Source organism: Acanthisitta chloris, unplaced genomic scaffold, assembly GCF_000695815.1.
Source record: "Acanthisitta chloris isolate BGI_N310 unplaced genomic scaffold, ASM69581v1 scaffold43855, whole genome shotgun sequence".
NCBI lineage: Eukaryota > Metazoa > Chordata > Aves > Passeriformes > Acanthisittidae > Acanthisitta > Acanthisitta chloris.
Genome location: NW_008676174.1, coordinates 5,085 through 23,004, shown reverse-complemented (window position 1 = coordinate 23,004; position 17,920 = coordinate 5,085). Strand labels below are relative to the sequence as shown.

The following is a 17,920-nucleotide window of genomic DNA, read 5'->3' as shown; positions in this document are numbered from 1 at the left end:
CCACCCCACCATCCACCCTGCTTCAATAGACCCTTTTCCTTGCATCAAAGAAACGGAATCTGAAGCCTGAACATATCACAACACTCCCTTCTTCCACTTCAGCTTACTCAAGACTGTAAGAAAGCAAATATTCTAGAAACCTCAGAGCTAAGGCCCAGATTTTTTTGATGGAGCCCATTAAATCCACTGAGAATCACATTTTGAGGATCTGTAAATACCTGCTAGAACTCTGGCAACATGCAGCGCTGGGAGCAATGAATATTAATGCAGAAGAACAGAGCTCAGGCACCAGCAAGGCAGTTAACACATAGGAGAGCTCTTTCTATACAGGCACTGTCAGCATTTAAGTGCTAGATGATGTTTAGTAGCACCAAGTACTGCAGTGCCTGCTTAATTTTCTCCACCTAACAGTTGCATTCAGAGTTCAAAGATGCAAAAACCCTTCTGCACTCAGCATTGAAATAGGAGCTAATATCCATACCCCTTAGCAAATACAGGTCCATGTCTCCAGTCCTTTGTTTTCATAGACATTTTGTCACCCTTATTTGTTCCAGTGTGACCAATTTTGGAGTAAAGACTCTTCTTGATTGAGGGCAGCAAAATACGATCCCTTGAGGTTAGTCTGTGGCTAAATTGTGCCACTTTCATGATGAAAGAGTCTGGCAATATATTCCTAGAGCACGGGCTTTTTGAATGAATCAGAAAAAAATTAATTACATCAGATAATTCTATGCTCTAAATCCATAATTATATTGAACAACAACAGTGTCCAGCATTGTCATCAGCTATCTGAATCAATGAAGGTGATTCAATGGGAGTGCTGTCAGACTAAACCTGAGCACAGGGCACTTGTGTCCAGTATGACCTAAGATAATGTCAGTATAAGAGGTTTATTCCCTCCTTCTTTCCTCTTCTACAGGAATCTCACCCTTCCTTTTGCTCCCACCTCCCCACCCCACTCTCTGAAATTCCCCCAATTTGCCCTATACAACTATTTGTGGACATGCACTCTAAACCATGATCATTGAAAGGAGCTGTTTTATAAATACTCACTTGTTCCTTTAGCAAGAAGAGATTGGACAGGAAGCAGCAACTGCTCAAACACACCAGAGATAGGTAACCTTGAGGCCTGACCCCACTGACAATCCACACCAGTGTGAGATGTGACACAGATTTTAAAGCCTGCTAAAGGCTTTAGCAAGGTGTTGCTTGGCAAAGTGTACCCAAATCCCTTCCCTGAGCTGTTCTTTAAAAATTAAAGTGACCTAAAGCAAAGCATATTTTAAAGTGTTGTTTGTTAAACAAACAAACAAACAAACAACATAGCAAGAGAAGCAAAGGAAATCACTCTTAACAGAGTATTCTGTGATGTCTGTATTTCTGCAAGAAAGGCTCTTGGCATTGCTGTAGTGAGAGCAGAGGACATTTTATAAACATTTCTATAAAGTATTCAAATTGGAAAAGCCTGTTTGGCTGACTCTCCCCCTTTGCAGCTTGTGTACTCCTTCAGCAGATAACAGAGGGGGACAGCTCTTGCTAGCAGGCTGCTCTCAACGTTCTCTTCATTAACTCTGTGAAAAATAAAAGCTCCATTCTACACTGTTTGATGGTAATTGGGAGCTGAATCATGCAATGTGTCAACCTTCCGATGTTCTTTGGGTGTTTACAGTTTATATCAACATATTACACCTAGTTTTATTTAGGGTTTTCTTTGAAATCTATGCTGTTACAGAGAGTGTAGTTTGAAGAGCTGGTGACATACTTTGAATATAATTGTGGAAAAGACGTTTTTATTAATAAATTCCACAGAAGAGGAATCAATGTTGAAAAAAATCTCAATGCTCCTTGGTAATGTTAGGAATCTTTTAAATTCACAAAAGAATGTGATTAATTTTTTTTGTGACACTTGCAGATGATTTCACAGAATCAGAGTCATCCCAGAAGATGCAGATTATTTTTCTTTATTTCTTTGAGGTGTACTGGTAAATTCAGGGTACTACTAGTTTGGAATTAATGGTCTCTATCAGTAGAGGCCAACTAGCATTTTGATACTGCAGAAGACCTGACAAGGTGAGCAACCAGTTCTCTACATAGAAAGCCTTAAAATACCATAAACACTCTCTAGCTAAGAGGGTCCACTGGCAGCATTGTACTTCACTCAAGACCTGAATTAGCTGCTTGGGCAAAAAAAGGATGAACAGAACCCTTTCTTTGGCTACCAGAAAGCAGTCAGATCTCAGAATCCTTATTCCATGTCAATCTTTTCTCTCACATCATGTGTATTGCACTCAATTACAGTAAAAGTTGCCAAAGGCTGATTCATCAGGACAGGCAACACAGAAATACAAATGCTTAATTCAATCTGTGGTCACTTTGTGCCAGCCTGAAGTCACTCCCATCTGTATGAGCCAAGCAGTCAGCACACCTGGGAAGCTCCTAGAGAAATTAATGTACTATTTAAGTCAGGATGATGATTCAATAACTGACATGCTTCTGAGATCTGGAACTCAACCAACATCTCGGCATGACACTGTCCTTTCGGTGCAACCACCCTTCTCCTTCCTCACGTGGTGCCCATCGTATTTATGAACACAGTCAAAGAATGAGCACAAGAATCATCACATGCAAAATCTGTAGAGCTCCTTTTATAAAGCTGTCTGTCTGCATTTCTTAGTATCTGTTTAACTCCTATTCTTTTTGAGGACAAACTGTTATATTCCAGGTCTGATCCCTTGCAAAGAAATAGAAAACCCCTCAACTCCTGTTACACAAGATTTGATGGTATAATAAACACAGCTGGGGGCAGATCAAAGCAATGCAGCCATTTTTCAGCAAGAAAGATGACAACTTTTCTCAAATGAAATTAGGGCTTCTACTTAGTCTTGTGATGCTTGGAACATCTGTGTTCAATACTCTCTCAGTGGGACAGATGGCAATAAGGTGCCCAACTCCCAATGCCTTTCAAGGAGATTTAGGCACCTGCCTCAGAATTGTTCAAGATGCTTTCTCTGTGTTACTCTCTCACAAACTGCAAACAAACCAGGAGGTTCCCTTTGCCACTTTGCTGCCAGCCAGCAGTTTGCTCTCACATGAATTGCTTGACCTTTGTATTCCTCTTTGTAGCCACCCAACTTGTGAACTAAAAATCCCACCCTATTATTAATATATTGAATACTTTTTAAGATGCTTTGAGCTTGCACTAGAGGTGCACCCTAAGTACATCCATATCTAAATTACCAACATTCAAAAATAACAGGAAAAATACTTGTTGGTGGATTAGCTACATATGATCAATGCCAAATAAAAATCTACTCTGGTTTTGCTAAGGTCATTTAATGCTGTGCAAGTCTCATGAGGTAAGTATTTTTGAAAGTGGGGAATGCTTTGAGATTAAGCAATACATTACAGTTTTTGATCAAATGCCAGAAGCCATAGGTGAATAGGAAACAGACATCAGTAATTACAGTTCGTACTTCAGCTATTTCAAAACCCCTTGCTTCAATGAGCAAGTATTAACTGGACAGACACTCCTTCACAAATTAGAGGCTGCAAAGACTTATTACACACCATATTTATCTTTGAAACTTGTCCAACAGAATTAAACTAAAAAAATAATAATGATACAGATTATGGTTGCAGGCAAAAAAACTATTAAAACTCTAACAACTATATATATGTTTTTATCTGTCAAACCGTCCCTGCAGCCACTCTTTGGTTTAGGAGCTCAGGAATGTGGTATTAAGAAACACTAGTAATTGTATTAGTATGCTGCTGTCAAACTTCAAACTGGCTTTATTTTATCACAGGGGTTGATAGAACAATCTCTTGATTGTGTAGGCCTTAAAATGCAATAGAATTGCATGAACATGAGTCTGAACTATCATTGCATGGGAGTAGAAATGCAAAGGGATGACAGCCACACTAGTGAGAAGGGCACGAGGAGCACAGACACTGCTCAGTCAAACTGTGTACAGAGCCATCAACCAACTCGACATCAACATTTATTGTAAGCCCAGTTTAACCACCTCACCATGTTCCAGCACCTGGGTAAGGAGTTAAGGAGCCTTACTGACAAAGCCTGGCACCCCACCGAGCCAGCTCTGAGCAGGGCAGGATGCTCCAGACACGACCCTGTTCACAGAACAGTGGGTAATTGTGAGGACATTCCCCTTCTTAGCTGTTTTTTCTGTTTACTCCTGAGAATTAACTTGGGAAGCTGTAAGAATTTTCCTCAAAAGGCTACTCAGGATATCTGAGATAGTACCATGACTACTGTTGGATGAAATATGATACTGCAGTGGAGAAAAAACTGGGGCAAAACAGTTTAGGCATCTCTGCTTTTCAAGACTTATGAGGGGGAGGAAGGCACTTAGGCAGCCTTGCCTTTTAACTGTTGCCCAACTCAAGATAGCATCAAATGAGCTCTCAATAAATATTTGGCTTCACAACACATTTGTACTGAAATTTATAATTTAAGTCCATTCCTCTAGATCAGTAATTTCAGTCACAAGGAGCTAGTGCAAACTTTTCATGTGTTAAAAGAATTATTATTACATCTCAAATTTAGTTTGGTGTAAGAGATTATATATTTAAGCTGATTAAAAAGATCTCAGTTAACTAAAACAAGCATTTGGATTGGTGTAACACTGTTAAAAACAGTGAAAGTTAAGTCTCAGAAAGCACTTTTGCTTGTCTGGACAAAATTTACATCACCAAGCAAAACTATAAAAATAAGGTCTCAGGAATACAAGACATTTAGAAACAGATCAGCAATTCAGGAGGAAGTTTATTAAAGGCACAGTTATATATTCATGTATGTATTTATACTCTCTATAAAGCTGGATTAGGCTTTTGTATTTCCCCTGTTAATCAGAGATTTTGGGACCTGATATGATTCTAAGAATTAACTAATATTCTAAGCAAATACTTTAAGTAGATAAAAATGCTTGAAATGTGATAATTTTGAAATTCATCACACAAGTAACCCAATGCAAATATTCTGCAGACTTCCTAAACAGTTACATTATTAATGGCCTCACATAAAACTGACTGGTTGGGTGAAAAATATTACAGGTGGCTGAGAAATAGCTGCTTTTTTTTTTTTTTTTTTTTAGGGTTTGGATTTCTCTTGAAGCATAATTTCATACCAAAGAGCACTGATCCTTACAATTAGATCAATATCTTGACTAGACTAATAAATACTGTTACTATTAGGAGCAACTACTACGAAAGAGTAGAGCATGTTTAATATATGATACTTTTAAATGTTGCATGGAATACTGCTGATGTGTTTAGCACTGAATTATCAGCATCATTCTGCTTTTCAGTGTGTAACAAGCAGAAAGGTCAACTGTATCCAACACCCACCTGCCAACTGCTTAAAACAGTAACAGAGATTATGGAGAGAGTGCCTGTAACTTTTGGACAGGAACATTTGGAGCTGAGGAAAATCTTGATGAAGGTTTATGGTATAATCTGTGTTTACACAAGTAAACACTCAATTTACCTTTATAATCACTTTACTAGGAGATATCACTCGCTTCCTTCCACATACAAGTTTCTAAGGCAATGTAGTTTGTAAACCATAGTGTGAGATTTATGATGTTCTGCTGCAGAAACCTGTTTAGCCCATGATTTACAATCCTGGCAATTGTATTCAACCCTGTCATCATAACTAATTACAGCTAACTGCAGATTACCATATTGCAACTCTCATCTGTGTGAAAGAAATATGATGTTCTGCTCAAAAAAAGAATCAAATATCCTGAGGGCTAATGAACAAAAATGCACTATTCCATCTTGGACTGCAAACCTTAAACTCTTGGAATTGGTGCTGTAAAACTTCAAATTGCTATTTGCTGGCAACTTGTTTTAGCCTCAAGTACTTACACAGTAAATCACCATTAAGCTAATACCATACCTTTGGCCTGAAACATATTAATCTTGGTTAACAATAACTGACATTTACATTACCAATTCAATTCAGGCATTGTGGTGACTAAACATACACATGCAAGAGAAAAGTTATTAGTTCTGAATGTGTACTTACTTTTCACTGAGAACAATTTTGAAGAAACATTATCATCAATTCTTGTTATAATCTTATAACATAAAAATTCAAATCCTAATTGATCTGTAAAACATTTGACTTGGAGTAAAAATCTGCATTTGTATCTTGGGCGCAGTTAACTGTACAACACAACATATTTCAGATATTTTTCCAAGAGAGGTATTTCTACATTTTATCTGCTCAAAGAAACTGGGACTTTTATAACCTGTGTTCCTGGGAAGGAAAGAAGAATGGGAATTTGAAATATTCTGAAAAATGTGGCACCAGGACATGATGAATAGTACCAGATCCTTCCAGGAGAGGGGGAATGGACTTTTTCAGCCTAACCTTTTGTGTTTACATTTACTAAGGCCAAATAATAATAATAATAATATTGGTTTTGAACACACATGGTGGTTTTGCTTTTCTTTATTTAGTGTTCCCCCAAACTTTCAAGCAATCAGAAAAGTAGCACTTTCTGCATTAAGTCTGTGTAACCCCAGCAGGAAAACTAATCCCTCCCCTTATACCCACGTGTTGTAGCTACAGAACAGCACAAACCACATTTGGACCAAGAATTTTATTCCTATTTCAGAGAGTTCTCTGCCAGATTCCAAATGCATTATGCAATGCATTAGCTTAGGTTTTTATATTAAAGAAAAAAATGCTGCATTTCACACAGTATTGATGCTTAGACAGCATTTTTACTACATTTTAAAAGAGAGCCAAAACAAGACAGTAGAGTCTAACAGCATTAAGATAAATACAAGGCATTTGATGTGTTGGGTTTTGTTTTGGGGTGGGTTGTGCTTAAATTTAACAAGTTGCCCATGAAGATTCTTCAAGTAACAACAGGTATTCATCTCCTGAGGAAAACAGGATGGGTTACATGTATCCCATGTTGCTTTTTGTTTCCCATCTTTTCTTGGCTTCAAATCTGAGACAGAGCACAAAAACCACATTAGGAATCATGAGCATGTGTGTTTAGTATTTAACCATACTATTCCTAACAACAACAAAAATTAAAACTTATTTTTAATACTGTAACAAAGGCGTGCAGACAAACGTAGCCTTATAACTAACACATTACTTCTGATAAAGCCTCTGTACTTCAGTCTGCTAAAAAACCCACCAAAACCCACCAAGGTTAAACTAAACAAATAAGATTAGCACAAGCCTATTTCAACTAAGAAAACATTTAACTGAGATTGTATTGTATATACTTACTGCCAATGAAACCACAAATGTTTAATTCCATACTCAAATGACTTACCCCCAAGCAAGCTTCTTTTTCTTTTGAGCTTCTTGGGCAGCCTCTGCTTCTTGCTTGGCTTTTACAAAGTTGCGGCAAGCAGCAGCTTTGGCAATTTTCACACCAAGCTAAGACATGAAAAGGAACAAAGGGAAACTGATTAGATGCAAATGGCTCATATGAAATTTAAGCCTCACAAATTACTTGGTCTGATATTGTTTCTCGAAAGTCAATAGATAGTAAAATATCTTTCAAATATTAGGCTGATGATGGACTATTACACTGGATGGACAAGAATGTCTGGAGAGAGAAATATAAAGGTGAAAGGATCCTGGGGCAAGTGATCCTTTTCACTAAATCCTTCATTTTCAAAAAGAAAAGCAAAGGGCAACAGCTCTCTAGATCCTTTTGTTTGTTTGTTTTTAACTAGACAGGCACACACAAACACACAGACTCCATTATTAAGACCAGTTTGTGACCTCAGCTGTGCTAACACAATAGTATTAGGTCTTGCCAGTACCAAAAACAGTCTCCAGCAGAACCACTAGCCATGTTTTAAACAGTCTAAAAGTGTCCTTAGTGTCTATGTGCCATTCAGTCTTCACATTACTACCTTTTAGATTGTAGGTGTGATAATATGCATGATAAGGTTGCAATAGGCTGTAGGTGATTACCACTTTACTTCCATAAACTTATCCCAACTGTGAGAATTAAGTTCATTTTACTGAATGTCAAGTGGGTGGAAAAAAAGAATAAAGCAAAAAAAAGATGGGTGAAGGAACTGTGAACTATGACCAGCTTATTTTCTTTAATCAGCATTCATAACTTGTCCATTGTGGTCACATTTGGTGGTTGCTGTCATGACTTGACATTATGAATTATGGAGGAGTTTGTTCCCAGAAGTTACTGCTATTCTCCAAGACAAACATGCAATTCATTTAGCCAGAATTGCTACAAACTGATGTGGAGAAGCAGGTTTTCTTTCAATCCACTCTAAAACCTACTGAAATTAGCAAATGTTTCTGACTGGATATTCTAAATGTCCCCAAAATGTCAGGGGAGACCCAAGTGAGAGATCACTCCATAACACTTTGGTTAGAGTTCTGTTATTAAGGGTAATACACTTCAATAATCTGCAGCATCTCTACAATTACTCAGTCTGAGAAATGCTTTACCCAGATAAAGTGAGAGAGAACTCAAGAACACATCTTCAGGTGTAGATGCACTGACACATTTCCTACAAACATCCCATTAAACACCTAACAGGCAGGTTGATATCCTGATCATTTTGTGAACAAAGAAAAGAAAACCAACAGCATCACTACAAGCTACTCTGCATTATGGTCCTCCCAGGGTTCAGGACCAAGAAAGCAGCCTTTGTGCAGCAAGCTTTAGGAGACTACAGCGGTCACAGTAATCACAACATCAGTTTGTGCTTTGTTTGAGGCTCTAAACACTGGCAACACAAGCAGTTAAGGAGTAAGTATAGTATTTTAAAAGGAAAATAGATATTTTCATAGGCATTATATTTAACGGGGAAGAAAGAATGCTGAACAAGCTTTTCCTCTCCTATTTGTACGTGTAAGAAGGTCATAAGTATATACCTATGGAACCATCCTGATGCACAAAAGAATGTGACCAGGTATTTCAAAACTTTTATATTATCTACGTAATTTCCCCCCTGAGCATTAACCTTTTATATAATCAGTAATTCAATGCTAACATCTGAACTGCCAAATCTCAGGTCAAAGACTAAAACGTAACATTCTCTTATTTCCATTGTCACTTAATCTTTAAGGGCAGCTATTAACTTTTACATACTTGCAGTATAAAAATGCTTAAGAAAACTCACTTAAAATATTAAAAAAAAGTCCACTTTTAAATTGAAACAGGACTAATTATTAGCTTAACAACAGAGCAATCTGATGGCTGAAGTCAATCAGCAGAACTCTGCCTTTATTAACTGGATTTTACCTCCTAATACACTTGAAAATTAACTTTTACTACGTGATGAATAACAGCATCTCCTCAAAATATATTCTAGTGGCCAATTGAGCACTTACACACATCCAAATATACACAAGTGAGGTCTAAACAAGTGCTGCTGAAAAACCTTTTTTATCTGTATTTCTTGGAAGACAGAATGAGTACTTCCATCTTTGAAAAGTACAGAAAAAATGGGATAATAAGATCCTCTGCAGTGCATATGGAAGCAAATGCAGAAACATTTTGCAGCATTGTTATCATTTCTACGCTACATAGAGTCAAATTCTCAAGACCTGAAAACAAATGTTGCATATAAACACACACAAACATTTTAGTGAGATTAAATGTCTTCTGCTCCCACCCACACCCAGCCATACAGCTCCTCTCCCTGCCCCCCTCAGAAGAAATCCATAAAAGCTTGGTCAATGGATTTTACAATTTAAAAAAAACCACTAACATTTCAGGTCATCAGATAACTCAATAAAATACAATCTTAAAAGAAGGAAAAAAAGCATGAATAAAAATATATACAACAATTTCTTGTGTAGTCAAAGTATCAGCATTTTCCATATAGAACATCCAATATTTTGCTGCATTTTAATTAAGGTGTCTAAACATTATCACAAAGAACTGCAAATTGGTCAGAGCACGCAGTAAGGAAAATTAAGCTCTAAAGGCTTTTTATCACCATATTTCAGGAACCAAGGGTGTAAAATGTTCTAATTTGGGATATATTAAAAGCCATAAAAGGTCTTTCAAAAAGATTAATGGTACTTTGCTTGGATTTAAGATAAGGGCTTTAGCTGGTTGGAAAAGCAGGGCCCTGGCTAGACCCTTGAGGCATTCATCTTTACAGCCACTTGGAAGATTTGTAAAAGCGTCTGCATAACCTCAAGCAAACGCACTGCGACATTTTTTTTTTTTTCAAATTCCTTTCAATTTTACAGGTTTAAAGTGTGTAAATCATACTGGGTAGTAAAGCTGATATAATGGTTCATCCTTGTAACACTATACATATATGTATTTTAAGACAAAGTTAAAAAACAACTTAGTTTCTACAGGGCAAAGACCCTTCCATTTTGAAGTTGACCAATAATCATGTGAAATATCTTCCTCTAGATGTTTAATGCAGCATAAATGGAAATTTTCTACTCATCTGAAATTGTTACCTTGTGACAAATATCTGAAGCTTTGCTTCTTTTTGAACACTTTCAAGGCATTTATTTAAAAATACCAATTATCATACTTTAACTTTTTTTTTAATGGAATAACAGGTCCCTATGAAAAATATTTATGCCATTCCCTTTTGTTCTTTAATTAAATGAAAACAAATGTTTTCTGAAGTAAAGCGTAACCATTACTGGAGTACTTAAAGTGTTAAGGTCTTTAATTTTTATATCAGTTTGGTCTACAATTCCTGATTGTCTTTACTCAAGCTCAACATTAATGTCAAGCAAGTTACCTAGGAGACGAAAGAGATCAAAGAGACAAAAAACCCTCAAATGTCTGATTAATCAAGCCTGCAAACAGCTTATTTCTTTTAGCCTGCATGCAAGTATGAAAATGAGATTCTGGGAGCCGTACATTGTGCAGATTTGTTCATTCTTATCAGAACAAAGCCAGCGGCAGCTTATTTCATGGATCATTGGCACTGTCATCAGTGCTACACAGAACGGGTGACAGCTCCTCATTTTGAGGCTTGAACAAAATTAGCAAAAAGTCGGCACAAATTAGCCTCTCATCTTTTTAGTAATATGACATTATTCATTTACTTTTTATCCAATTTTTAATTTTTTCCTTGTCAGCTATCCCTTTCTAGTGTTTCTTGCACAGCATCATGAAACACTTTTAAAACAAGCAAAGAAACGGCTGAAGTTGAAATAGAATTGCAAAGTTCAGGCAGAAGAGTAAACATTTTTTGTTAAGTTGCAACAGAAATCTACTGTAACTTCCAGAAAACTTCCTTGCAAATCGACGCATTTAACATTAAATACCAGAAAGCAAAGACTTTCCATGAAGATAGGGCTGTGCAATGCAAATGCTGAGTGATGCAAGTACTGAGACAACAGATTCAAGAACTGCTCCAGAAATACTTAGGTATGAAATACAAACTGCTAAACCCACAAAAACTCCAACAAAACATCTATATTCAAACAGGTCTTGAAATATCCTATGATCATAGCAGAGAAGCCAAACATCCTTTTAATACAGTGCTAGAGTTTCTCATCAAATATGAATCTAGTTATTTCAGGCTTGCCTCCAGCAATGATTTTCTCCTTTTATGTTATGGAATGTTATCCATTGCTGACGTATATAAAATATATAAAGCAAACAAGAATACCGAGTGGATTTTGCAGTGAAAATTGTCCCCTTTCAATGATGTGCTCAACTTCCCCTGTAAAATACTTTGTAATACCTTTGTTGTATTTTTATGCTGTGTATTACAACATCAAATTGTATTTGGCTGACACAGTAATGGAGCAAGGACAGAAAACTGTACTAATATTAAGCTCTTTGCTAGACTTCAACATTTAAATGCAAGTAACTTCTTCCATTCATGAGAAAACACAGCATTAAAAAATTAACCATAAGCTGTTAGATGCTTTACAGAGCCCCCTTATAACAAAGGCAGTTTTAAAAAAAGAACTGTAGTACTGTTTTCAGCAATTTCTTTATCTCTGTTCTTCTAAGTAAGAAAGCTTATTAACAAGCTTTGAACTTAAAATCACATTTACAATAATGTGCCATCAACAGTTTTATAAGCTAATTAGAAAAAAAGATTAATTAATGACTGGCTGCTAATAAAATGGCAATCATGAAGAAAGAAACCAAGGGTGCTAAGCTTCAACTACCACCAATTAAGAGCTAATTACAAACAAATTATATATGTGTTTTGCTGTGGGCTTTAATTTACTAAAATGGTTTTAATTAAAAGAGAAAACATGCTGATTAATTGAACTGCAGAAAAAATCTACAGTATAAACTGTGCTTTGTCTGTCTCTTTAATTAGACTTGTAACATCTGAAATCTTTTTTTAAGGTTTGTTAAGGAAAAGATATACATAATTAAGGGAGCATAAGAATGTAATTCTAGGTGATAACCCTGCCATGTTCCGAAGGTTACAAGAAAACAACCCCAATGAAAAGAGGTATTTGGAAGCACCTCCAGTAAGGGTAAGAGAGAAAACCCTCCACAGAGAAGGAAGAAATTCCATTTTTTGGGGGGAGGGGGTGTTCAACAAGCAAAGCTTCCAGTTATCTGGTGCTTGGTTACATTCCATATAAAATTGCATCACTCACGTCAGGTACCCAAAACCACTCAGAGAGATGGTGAACGTTGCACAGAATTTAGAAATTCTATTTTACCAACAAAACAGCATTGAGTACTAACACCTGTCCATCCCCAAAGGTAATGCCATCAAATCAACCAGATCCTACCCAGGACATGATCCTACCCATTTTCAAATGAAAACCAGTTTCCAGAATGGTTCTCAGGAGTTATGACCTACAACCTTGATCATGTACTTCCCTTTCCAAACTCTAGGACTAGAAGTTACTTACAGACAGTAGATACCAATTTGACCATGAGAAAATGGTCGAAACTGATGCATCAAATTTTGAAGACAACAGCAAGACTGATCTTGCTGTAACATAAGAATGATACTCCAGTGAACAGCCAATTAATTTCACCAATTACGATGTAGATCTTTTCATTTAAGCTTGATTAAATACCAGAGTGTCCCTATAAATTGCAGCTTTTTCAAAATCTTTCACCAAAATGCCAGAAGCCACTAAGCTAAGCACTTAGGAACAGTGTTGTCAAAAAAGTCTGTGCTATTTAGAGACTGACAACCAGTCCAGTAATTTAGCACACTAAATGACAAAATATTTTAAAAGTTCCTTTTGACAGGTAAGTCTAATATGGTCAAGATCATTATATCGTGTTCAAGTTACAGTCCTCAGGCTAATATGCTCTTAGACAATGTGGCACCTACCTACCAGGCAGCTAACACAAAAACCACAAGCAAATGCAAAGTTTGAGCTTTAGTCAGATTAGTTTGCAGAATATTAGAGCCGTAAGAAATCTGCATTCTGCTTTTTGAGACACTGCACCATGATTTGAGCATAAAAGCAGTATGGAAAAACCTCTTCCTCTAGGGGGAAACAAAAAAAAGCTTGGAAAATATATATATTGGGGGGGGGGAATCTTTTAAGATTATTTGGTTTAATTGGGAAAATAATTTTTGCAAGTATCATTCCAAATTGAAACTGACTTAGAGCAAAGTGAAACGACCAGGTATCTCCACATACCTTACTCAAAGAGATAAATATGTCCAGCTATGCACAGTCACAGTGCTCTAATTCATCAACATTTATCCTTCAAAAAACCAAACTAGGCAGATTCCCACAAACACAGTAGGAACAATTTAATTACACCTCAAGATGTTATTCCAAAAAGATTTTTACAAAGCTTTAAAAAGCTGACATAATTCCAAGTGTCTGTTCCCAGCTACATATCCAAGAACCTGTTGCCATTAGATCCCAGCCATCCTACCCCAAGGCATCACCATTTGATTTCAGCCCACATAAGTGTCCACATAAACTTTATTGTCTCAATAACTTTCATTCTAAAATGCTCAGAATTTTTTTGGTAACTCCTACGTTAACATTAACGGTTCTGTTGGCATCCCTCAAGTTAACCAAGTCATCCTTAAATGCAAAGTTCAAACAGCTTTAGGTATGCTAGTTTGCATTTCAAAAGCAGAACTTCAAAACTGAGTGAAGGACTCTCTGCCAACGCTGGAAGTCCTGGAATGTGATAGCAAAGACAGCAACTGGATTACAATAACTAACAATAACTGTGCACGTTATACCATGCACACACTGCAATGAACTGCTAGTTATTTAATACTAATACTACCATATTGTAGGTATTGAAGAATAATTCAGTAGACTACTGTGCTTAAAAATCTACAGTGAATTAAGATCAAGCAGCATGACCCACCTGCATTATGTAGTTGCTCAATACATTTATCAAAGCAGTGCAGATCTTACATACTGTCACTGCATCACAGCATGGAGGTGCTCAAGCTACAAGAAGTCCAGCTGAAGAGGCAGTTATTGATGGCCTAAATTATTCTGTACAACATAATGCAGAGATACCCATATTCTTTCAGGAATAATTTCACTCACACATAAAATAATGAAATGAAGAATTTCAGGGTCACTAGAACTCTCATGGAAGCAGAACACCAAACAAGAGAACATGGTGTGGGGATGGCCAAGGATGCCACAGGTAGGGAGGTATGTGCTACCCTGGGAACTGACAATAGGAGACAAGGGACAATATTTTGCAGTAAGGTTTGCCAAGAGATCAGGCTGAGTATCATCATCCTTACATAAGCACAATTTTTTTAACAGACATGCAGCTGCCAATATAAAAGGGCTAACATATTTTACCTAGTCTCAAAAGCTACATAGGAATCCACACATGCAGCCACTAGTAAATGCAGGAGGTATCCAAGTTCTCTCAGTCCAAAACCTTCAATACTACTAGATCGTGAAGTTTTGGTTTCAAATCAGCATTTGTGCATATTATATTTGTCAAACCAGGAGAAAGCAACAAATAATATATTGCCCAAAGCCTCATTTACTGCAGTACAATAACATTTTCCCTAAAGAACCTGCAACAAGTACCACTTGGAAACCAAAAGCCCCAAAACCTCAAAGCAGCATCATTTAGGGTTTTAGGATGTAAAATTCTGTGTTGCATTCACAGCTGCTAGATTATGCATATTGCCTAAGTCATCACTGATTTCAAATGAATCTGATTTTAAAAAAACCTTTTCTCACTGTGTCATAATGATAGCATATTGACAGCATCATTTTGACATTCCTTTGCTTTTTAGGACATGTTTTTACTGTCTATACCCATCATCTGTTTATTTTTGGCTTCGTTTTTCTAAATACTGGAGCTGCCCTATCAGTTTCACAGGCTTATAAATGTTATACATCAAAAATTAGTTTCACTTATTAAGGCAGGAAACGGCTTTAAGAACTCTGGGATCTGTGCCTCAAAGCAAAAGCTTTATCAGCAGGTTCCAGTCACTGCTTCTTGCAAAAGCAAATGGTGCCGATTAAACCCCCATACACCTGATTTCAAAAAGAACACCTACCCACTGAACACTCCTCACGGGGCTGCAAGGGGGGCTGTACCCCAAACACAAGGCAGCTGTTTCTCACACTCTCTCCATCCCCAACCCTCTAACACCACTCAAGCAAAATGAAAACTATACATAAAAAGATGAAGTTGAGATAAAAGAACAATAATTCACCTCCTGATTACTCCAGACTTCAGAGGTGGTGTACTTCAATGCAGCCATAGCAGAGTTCCATGCCTGACTTGCTCACAGCCTTGCGATGCATTTGCAAGTTAGAGGGATACACATAGCCACAGACTTAAAAAATTAACTCACTTCTTTGATGCATTCTATAAAATGAGATTTAAAAGGGACGTTTCTTTAAATGGCAAAGAGAAGGGAAGCAGTGATTGAATCAATACTACACAACATGAAAGCAATATTTTATGAACTGTGCTTGTATACAAAACAATGATTGGTGAATCAAACCTCTTCCATAAGCAAATCCTTTTCTATAGCTCTTCACTGAGTTACTGTTAGAACAATTTCCTCAGAATAAAAAGTATTTTAAAAGATCCATTTAAAAAAACCCCAAACCAAACCAAAAAAGCTGCTGAAAAATCACAAAGAAAAATGAACCTTGTAGTGAGTACTGGAGCACATCTCTACAAGAGCAGAGAACCCCAGTGAATTCACATGGCTCCTGCCTCGACAGAACTCCTCATGAGAGATCAAGCCAGTCATTTGAGTTTTCCCTCTTTCAACATACTATTTATTCAGATAAACCCACTTAACCAAAACCAAGTCAAGGCTGTGAATACTAATAATGTTTCAAGCATTTTGTTTTCAGAATTACAACATGCTAATATTTGAAAGTCAACAATTTGGAGCTAATGTTCCACAAATAATAATATATTGCTGCAGCACCTGGGATGTGCTAGATGTTGCATAATCCCATAGCTACCAAAATCAGATAGCAGTTTATCATAAATATTACAAAACCTTAAAACTTCCCACATTAATTTGTTTTTATAGTCAAACAATTTGCACTAGAACCTCAGTATGTTTTATTGATTATGATACTCTAACCACTTTAGAGCAGATGGGATAATGACATTTGTGAAGGAGAACAGCAAGTGGTTTTCATGTTGTACACATGAAAGGTAATGTAACAGTTAGCAGCTGGTCAGGCTTAAAGGGAACATCAGGACACATCCCTATCACTGCCAATAACTGTAATCTTTACAGACTGAAGTTTTGTGATCATTAGTGACAAGGCAGATAAGAGTCCAGTCATCAGAAACTGCCCTGAGTGACTAAATGAAGGATCTGAATGATTGTGTAAGAACAGTCACTGAGGAAGTTAGTTTCACCCAACCTTAGAGAACCTTAAGCACTGTATTTTCTATCTCAAAAGCCATCTGTTTTTAAAGCCACCATAATATTGTAACACATTGCATTAAACAGATTTAAATCTACTATTCTACACTAAAGCTTAGCTTAAAACCCTGTATTTAAGAAACACTTAAAACACTTATAAGAGAATGAGAAGTACTTAAAATTTGTCTTTGCTTTCCTAACCTTTTCTAATACCTTTGAATTTTGCAAGCATTTCCAGCAGACAGAAAACTCCCATTACCTCTGTGAAGGTGGAAGATGCAAGATAAAGAAATGAAAGCAAAAATTATATCATTAATTTCTAATATAAATCTAGAATAGGTACAGTTTAAATTATATAAATCACATTTCTTAAAATACTGAAATAGTAATTAGTTAGGTTTTGTTTCTTACTTGGCTTAAAAATAATTCCAACTACCTTTTTATCCTATTTTTTTTTTCTCCTCTGAATTTTCTCCCCATGCACAACTGGCAGTGGGCAAAACAGCCTTCAATTACATACTTCAGCTGCTCCCACTTACCCTACGTGCACCAATGTAACTATTTCTTATATGAAATTACCAGAGCTATCTAATATATTCCTCACCAGTTCACTAAGCACTACATAGAGACTTAAAGGGTCCCGTTTTTGTAGCAAAGAGCAGCATAGCCTTTGTGAAATTAGCCAGATGCACCAACTAACAAGTCAACATCTTGAAAAAAATTGTTTCTCTCACCTGGATTTGTTTTTAGATAGGCATTTATACATTAAAAAATATGACAAGGAGAAAAAACATATCCAACAAAATTCTAAGGCTACAGCATTGTATTTGACAACCATCTACTCCCATTCTTCTTCAGAATTCTTCCAGCTATCAACTCTTGATCACATGAATACACGGGGAAAAAAAACCTATTGGCACAAAAGTTGGGATATATCTGTCTTTATTTGGACACATCTTGCTCTAAGATTGCTAAATCTCTACCTGTCTTCAGGAGGTAATGCAGACAAAAATATGAGGCACAGGGAACTGACAGGAAGGGAACATTCTACTCCTCTGTTCTCTTGACTTGCAACATGCAGAAAAATCAAAAGCTCAATATAGATGACTAGTTA

At 36.7% G+C, this 17,920-nt stretch overlaps 1 protein-coding gene across 1 annotated transcript in view; it reads right to left on the bottom strand.

Annotated features, from left to right (window-relative positions):
- Window positions 1-6,614: 6,614 nt before the first annotated feature.
- FAM204A (family with sequence similarity 204, member A) overlaps window positions 6,615-17,920 on the bottom strand; it is a 15,839-nt gene continuing 4,533 nt past the window's right edge. Inside the window, exons 6-7 of the mRNA XM_009076013.1 lie at window positions 7,323-7,429; window positions 6,615-6,986 (exon numbers count right to left, since the gene is read on the bottom strand). Coding sequence (XP_009074261.1) covers window positions 6,935-6,986; window positions 7,323-7,429 — 159 coding nt within the window. The 3' untranslated portion in view covers window positions 6,615-6,934. The remainder of the gene's footprint in view (window positions 6,987-7,322; window positions 7,430-17,920) is intronic.